Source organism: Nanorana parkeri, unplaced genomic scaffold (genome assembly GCF_000935625.1).
Source record: "Nanorana parkeri isolate BGI_ZX_2015 unplaced genomic scaffold, ASM93562v1 scaffold462, whole genome shotgun sequence".
Taxonomy (NCBI): domain Eukaryota; kingdom Metazoa; phylum Chordata; class Amphibia; order Anura; family Dicroglossidae; genus Nanorana; species Nanorana parkeri.
This window is the reverse complement of record NW_017306730.1, coordinates 1052462-1060194: the sequence shown is the minus strand read 5'-3', so window position 1 is coordinate 1060194 and position 7733 is coordinate 1052462. Positions and strand designations below refer to the sequence as shown.

The following is a 7733-nucleotide window of genomic DNA, read 5'->3' as shown; positions in this document are numbered from 1 at the left end:
TAGAGTGTAAGCTCCTCTGTACAGAGACTGATGTGACTGTGGGGGGGCATTAGAGGGTAAGCTCCTCTGTACAAAGACTGATGTGACTGTGTGGGGGGAGGGGACATTTGCATGAGGGGACATTTACATGAACCCATGGGAAATGGTTAAAAAAAAAACACACATACACGTAATGAAAAACACACATATCACACACTCACACTCACACACTTTATTAATAAAAAAAAAAAAATCACACACATTAAAAAACACACATACACACCCATCTAATAACAATAGTTAATATGACCACCAGGGAATTATTTTCATTTAATAAATTGCCGTTTCGGCAATATATTAAATGAGATGTGGGCACTTGCCAGGTTTAAAGATGGCCACCGCTACTCGCAGCGGCCATCTTTAAAAACGTAATGTGCAGTCAGTCATTGCAGTGGAGGCAGACTGGAGACAGGGGGACACCGTAGGCCCGCACAGAGAGAGCACCCCAGGTGAGGATCTCGAGTGTGCAGGCCCCGGCTTCCTTCGGTGCTGCAGGGGCCCGGCCGCCTCCACCTCCTGCCAGTCACCTGTACGGCCATCGGCTGATACTCATGTAAGGTACCCGGGCCTCTCAGGCGGCGCCGGGCCCCTTACTTGAGTATCGGCCATACCCCCCTGACGGCGGCCCTGAGTCTACACAATAATGAAGAGCTGTTAATCATTGCAAATGATTGCACAATGCTCAAAGCATGTTAATGCGACTGTGTTGCTAAAAACTCAAGTCTAAAAAAAAGTCCATGCAAAAGAGATCTCTGCCTTTGGCCATGCTGCCAGGATCCAGAGAAACTGCCACTTGAAGAATCTCCTGTACCAGACACTAATAGAAGTGTCACATTTTTGGTCCACCACCGCGCACTACGGTTCTTCCTGCTGACCGCTACCTCACTACAGAACATAGTAATGTTGTAAAGAGCAGCAGGATAAACCACAGCAGGAATCTGGAACTCCTAGAAGTGTCACATTCGGCAGGTTCTTGAGGCAACAGTTTCTCTAGATTACAGAGACATCAGCAATGAGGGCAGCAGAATTGCTGAGTATTAAATATCTAATTCTTCATACTTTTATTAAAGACCATCAGTACAATCAGGCAGCTTGAATCCTTAATAGGAGAGATTGCACATAGCACCCGTATTTCTCTCATGACAGCTATTCTTTAAAGACCAGAGGATAAAGATTAGAAACTTAGCAAATCATAGGTCACCAGCACATACAAACATGCCATAACAACCCCATACATCCCGATATAATGAGAAGAATGCACACAAATATATCAAGATTGGCACGCATGCTGGGTTGGTACCACTAAATGTTAAAGAAGAACCAGGGATATTTTTATTAGGCAACCCCAGCACTGCAAGGGTTAACTGCTCATTTGTGTCTTGGTGCTAAAATAACAAAATTATACTCACCTGAAGCTCTGAGTCAGCCAACTATTACAGCGCTCCCTCCAGCCTGTCTCCTCCTCCTCTGCAGCATTGGAGTCTTCTTCGGCATCCCCTGGTCTATATACTGTGTTTAGATGTGATGATTTACGGGACCTTAGACCGCTGCAGAAGAGGGGGAGATACGTTGGAAGTACTAAGAAGAAGCCAGCTTGGAGCTTCGGGTGATACTAACTTTTTTCTTTAACCTAGACACAAACAAGATTTTAAACCTTGCAGTGTGAGGGCAGCCCCACTGCAAGGGTAATCAAACAAATTCCTGGAGTTCTTCTTTAATAATCACAAATCACGTTAAACCAAAAACAGAGAAAGATGAAGTTTTCAGTTGCAAATACCAGCCTATGTTACTGGATCAGGGCAAGGCTGGTCATTAAATTTCTCTTTTGCATAGACATCAGAATCACACCTCATAGAGCTTGTGTCTGAGAGAGTAACATAGACACCACCATTGCTGACAGTCACTTTGTGAGTCCGTTGTTTCACTCCTTTAGAGAACCATTTCTTGGTTCTGTTCTGCTCATGGGGGTCAACTCCTTGATACAGGCCTTCACCGCTTTCCAGAACAATTTTATATTTGTGCCAAGGACAAACAACACAAGCCCATCCACCGATATCCTGCAAACAGAGACACAGTGTTTCAATCCTTCGGAAATATTTTCATTTATTAAAGCTGAAATAGAAGAAGTCTCAGAAGTAGATATGCAATCAGACAGACAAGCTCAATTTTCAGAGTATCACCTCTACTCTCTTGTTACAGACGTTGTGCAGGCAGTCTAGATATGACAGTTTAATAGACATGAGAGTTAGCCCATGTATAGTCAGCAACAGGGGCGTCTTGGTTGTTTTTGGCCGCCAGAGGCCGTGGGTGGTTACACAGTGTGTCTGTGTCTGTGTCTGTGTCTGTGTCTGTGTCTGTGTCTGTGCTGGTGGAAGCCAACGCCCAGGTGTGCAGGATTGACGCTGCCACCTTGGCTGGCATCCCTGGTTGCCAGGAGGTGGGTGGGATGCCAGCCACAGCTTCCCAGGTTGCTAAGAGCTGGGTGGGGAGATGTGTATGGCCCTTACACATCTCTCCCGCCAGATTCCTGGGACGCTCTTGCCAGAAAGCTGCCTCATTATAGGGACAGTCCTGGTCAGTAATCAGCACTCAGTAACAGACCTAGTCAGACATTTCCCTCTGAGAAAGCTCTGCAATACAAGTCTGTTTAAGGACACTTGTACTAAGTGTTGTGGCTCGGCCAGCACAGATCACTGGAGTGTGAGAGAAAAAAATTATTTTAAGTGCTGGTTCACACCTGGGCGTTTTTAAGCGCTGACCGAAGCGCTGAAAAACGCTCAAACAGTGAAATCCCATACTTTCCTATGGTTGATGGTTCCCACCTGGGCGTATTTCAGCACATGGAAACGCACTGAAAAACGCCCTACGCCCAAACAAGTACAGGAGCTTCTTTGGGGCGTTTTTCCGTGCGTATCGTTTGGTATTCCCGTGTGTGGCTCGGGGTTAACAAAGCGGTAACCCCGAGCCACACTCCGTAATACAGCGTAGGTCTTACCTTGTCCGCGATCCCCGCTGTGTCCTCCGGCCGCTGCCGATTTCCGGGTTCCGTCCCTTGCGAGCGGCTGCGTCGCAGGGGGGCGGAACCGGCGGGAAATTTGAAAGTTTAAAAAAAAAAAACCCAGAAAAAAAGATAGAGAAAATAAAGGAAAAAAAATAATAAAAAATGATACCGCCGGTTAGGTATAAAAACGAGCGTCGAACGCGCGCTTCACTGAACGAAAAAACGTGCTAAAAAACGAGCTGAAAAAACGCGCCTATGGTACACCCAGGTGTGAACCCAGCCTTAGACATTCCTAAGCACAATGCAATTAGAAATCACGGCATATAGAAGAAGGGGTATAGGACTAGAGAGAGAACGGCGTGAACCTTTCACTGGGGATTCATTTAGAATGGGCCTTGTTAATTACTGTTTGTATTCTCCCATGGATGCCAATCACACTATCCCTGTACTGGAAAATGATAGCTGATGAGTGAAAGAGAAAAAAATGACTGGGTGCTGTAAGTGCAACACAGACAGTTGTTCTTGCAGATAATTGCTGCTGATAAAGTAATTTAGAAATAGAAGACATACCATGGTTATAGGGTTATGTGCTATAATAGTTCTGAAGATATTAGATCAGACATTGTTTGGTTCAGTGTATTTTTTGGCTGAGGTTTCACTTTATGTTTTGTAAAGTTTAGTTGTTATCCGAAATTGATGGTCTTGGATTTCTTTGAGTTCCGGTGTATATGGACCCTTTTAACATACCGTATATTAGGGGCACACTCTGTTACATTAGCTGACTACAACTAGCTTTGTTCTGAAAGTTTGCTATGCTTTTACTCAAAAAGAACAACGTTCCCTTTCTCTCAATGTGGTCATTTACTCTTCTATTCTACCGATTTCTAAGACCATTATCATTATTATAGTGATAAATACAATGTAAAGTTACACACAAGCTAATTCAAGACAGTTCTTCCCATTCTCCAATGTTATTCATATCTGCCATACATGCCATTAGCAGAAAATGTCATGCTGTCTTAGCATGTTCCCATGTATTTGGCAGAGTATGGTCATCCCATGTATGCTGTTAGTGATAATACCCCATGACATCAACATCTCTGGTGCCTGTACAGGGAGATAAAGTGGTGTGTTCTTCCTGTTAAGGTCTCTATCACATCCCCTCCCTCTACACATTTCCTAAAGTGACGTTTAATCACAAGATATCTCACAAATGTTTTATGTTACGCAATGACTCCTTAAAAGTGTCCGTTCTCCTACGCAGTGGTTAATATGCTACGATCAACGCACACATACAATGATGACAAGTGATGATTTGGGTTTGATTTACTAAAGGTGAATTGGCTGTTCACTTTGCAGAGGAAATTTCTCTTAACTTAGTGCAGAAGGTTCCCTATGAAATGTTATGAAACATTTATTTTCTACCCAATTTTTTGGTAAAATATAAAAGACGGGGTCACGTCGGGTAAATAGACAAACATGTCAAGCTTTAAAATTGCGCACGCCCGCGAAATTGCAAAAAACGACCACACCCAAAATTGGCCATAGGCGACGCTTTAAAAGCTTTTACCGCTCATCTGTTTAGTGTTATCAGTGATTGATGGCCCTAAAATGATTGCTCTCATTCCGACGTTCGCGGCGATATGTAACATATGCAGCACAATAGGTGGAATCGTCGTTTTTGCACGTTGGCGCACCCGACGCATGTTTGCGTGTGTATGTGGGGGTTTTTTTTTTTTATTTGTGACTTTTTTTTTTTGTAGCTTCTTTTATTTTTTTATGCTTTAATTTTTTTCAACAATTTTTTTTTACACATAACATTATTGCTATCATGTAGGGGACTAAGAAATCCCCTATGTGATAGCCAATTCACATGACAGGTCCTCTGCTGCCTGATTGATTGCATTTAAACAACCATCGCTGGCTGTTTACAGGCTCACAGTTTCCCCACTCGTGTGCGCGCTGGTAGGTAAAACCCACATTTTAAAGCTGAACACAGGGAAAGCAGCTAAATACACAATTTAAATTTATATATGAGAACTGTTTGTATTCCTGCTCAGCCACGTGTGATATTTACACAGTCCTGCTACATAGCACTTCCAGAGCCAGACTGGTGACCTGAATTGGGCCCCTTTGCTGTGCCTCCCTCTACAGGTCTGTCTTCCACAGTACAAGGTGTTACAAGGAACTAATATCAGGACAAGTTCAGGTATTTAGAGTAGTTGAATTAAAAAAAATATTATTTTTACATATACAGTATATGTTAAAGAAGACCTCAGGGCAGAACAAAAGTTTACCCTTGCAGTGGAGGTACTCCCGCACTGCAAGGGTTAAGTGTTGTTTTTTTTTATCTAGGTTCTTAAATAACAAAGATATACTCATCTGAATCTAGACTGGTCCCGGCAGCCTCTCTACCCCTCTGCCCCGGTGATGTCCTGCGGCATCCTCATATCTAATACACTGTATTAGACCTGATGACTTACAGATCCAGAGACCACTGGAGCAGAGGGGGAGAGAGGCTGCAGGTGAGTATATCTTTGTTATTTTAGATCCTAGACAAAAATGAGCACTTAACCCTTGCAGTGCGAGGGTGGCCCCACTGCAAAGGTTAACTTTTGTTCTTAACATATATTTTTTTAAAGATACTAAACTCAGGAATTAAACCTTAAAAATGTGTTCAAATACCCTAACTATAAACAAGAATGTACATTATTTGTGTATCACTCAGCTGTAAATCATCTCAAATCATCTCTGAATTTGTGCTGACACTGTCCTTCCTTCTGGAGCTCCCGTGATGGTCTACAATCTCATGTTCAGTTTACTTATTTGTTCCAAGATTGTAGTCTATCGCCGGAGCAAGCTTTTAGCAGTGGCTACATTATAACACACAGTGACCATGGGGAACAAAAGTAACCACCCTCCAGAAGGAAGGACAGTGTCAGCACCAATTCAGAGATGATTGGAGGATCTACAGACGAGTGATACACAAATAAGATACATTTTTGTTAACTGTTAGAGCACTTGAATGCATTTTTAGATTTAACTCCTGAGTGTAGTGTCACTTTTATGTAAACACATTGGTATTATGTCACATTGTTAAGATGACCACGGAAGGTCTATAACCTTTTGGATTCCAGCACACATCCCCAGCAAACTGATACTGGGCTGTAAACACTAAACATTTATGTCCAATCAATATTCTACAAGATAAGTGGGTGTCCTCGTTCACATAAAAATGTATGTAAATACCCAGATCTTGGTTAGTCAGACTGTTTGCCTATACAGTAGTGTTTAATGATGACCATACCTCAATCTCTCCGAGATGTAATGGCCCTCCTGAATCTGCAAAACATAAGAAAGAAAAGTTACACTGTATCTACAATGAGAGACAGAGGACAGTATATACTGTATATATTTTGTATTTACATGTAAAAATTGCTTACGGTAACAGCGAAGATCTAAGGCATGATATTTCCCCAGGTGATGGAATATCACTATTTCTCTATCATTTACTGTTGTCCTAAGTCTCTTAGATGACTTGAAGTCTTCCACTTGTGCCACTAAGACAGCAGACTCATCAATCTCCTCTGGTTCTGCATTTACTGATTGCTGCTGTCCCATTTCCTACAGAATATAGCAAGCAAAATGTCAAAGAAATGGATATGTAAAAAGTTGCAAAAAAACTGGCTTATCTTTGTCCTTACATTATAGTTTTAAAGAAGACAACATCTTGGAAGATATTTTCACATATGTTGCAATGTGACACATGACATGTCCTGGCTGGACATCAAGTTACGCAGTTGAGTTTAATCAGCTACAAACAGACAGCCTCATGGAGTCTTCCTTTATTTACATCTGTCCTGGCCATCAGCCAGAAAGAATCAGAGGTTGCACTTCTGTTATATTAATAGACCCCCTTGTGGCTCTTATATTTACTTTGAGCTATGGGAAACCATTTTTGGGAGTAGGATATAAGAGTGACTTAAGAAGCAAGAAAAAAAATCCTCCTAAAGCTGCTTTATATATCATACTGATCTTTAAAGGAGAATTATGAGGCGAGTGATTTTCACTCAGCCTCATAATCTGAGCCGACCTGTGACAATGAGACTGTCACAGGTCGGCTCAGTAGATCGGGAAGTGAGCGAACACATATCGGCGCTTGCTCACTTCTCGATCTATCCGTGCAGGGAGCTGTCCGATCCTCCAGCGCTGACTGGCGGTACAGACGGGGGAGGGGGCGAGTACCCCTAGATAGGCAGAGCCAGCTGTCACTCACGCAGCTTGGTGTATCCAGATAGAATTGTCGGCGTCTCAGTATACTGCGAGCACCAGCTACTGAGCTTTGGGTGACGGGAGGACGCTACTTTGTGTCCTCCTGTTACCCTTAGGAGAACTATGGGGAAAAACACTGACTCCATAGTTCTTCTTTAACTGGATGGTAACATTTTGCATGTAACTGCTTAAAAGGGATACACATGTGGAAGCGAGTATCAATCTAATATTAAATCTAACCCATAAGTCAAATGTACTGCAAAAATACACTCGTGGTATTATTTATCTTATACTATTCCATTTTAATGTCATGAACCGATAAATCATTTAAAACCATTTCTTTTTCTGAACACTCTTTAAACATCCATGGCCTAATTATTCAAAGTGTTGGCAAATAAGAGACCTCCCTAACATCCTGAGC

The 7733-nt window shown here is 42.5% G+C and overlaps 1 protein-coding gene across 1 annotated transcript; it reads right to left on the bottom strand.

Moving 5' to 3' along the window:
- Positions 1-1820: 1820 nt before the first annotated feature.
- RFESD (Rieske Fe-S domain containing) lies at positions 1821-6665 on the bottom strand. The gene is made up of 3 exons (XM_018560525.1): positions 6484-6665; positions 6348-6382; positions 1821-2096 (listed from the first exon to the last, which is right to left on the bottom strand). The coding sequence occupies exons 1-3, from the start codon at positions 6659-6661 to the stop codon at positions 1821-1823; spliced, it is 489 nt and encodes a 162-aa protein (XP_018416027.1). The 5' UTR covers positions 6662-6665.
- Positions 6666-7733: the final 1068 nt, after the last annotated feature.

Coding starts and splice junctions, on each gene's coding strand:
- RFESD (XM_018560525.1), bottom strand. CDS start 6,661: ATGGGACAGCAGCAATCAGTAAATGCAGAACCAGAGGAGATTGATGAG. Junction 6,383..6,483: donor CTTAGATCTTCGCTGTTACC/GTAAGCAATTTT, acceptor TATGTTTTGCAG/ATTCAGGAGGGCCATTACAT. Junction 2,097..6,347: donor TACATCTCGGAGAGATTGAG/GTATGGTCATCA, acceptor CTCTGTTTGCAG/GATATCGGTGGATGGGCTTG.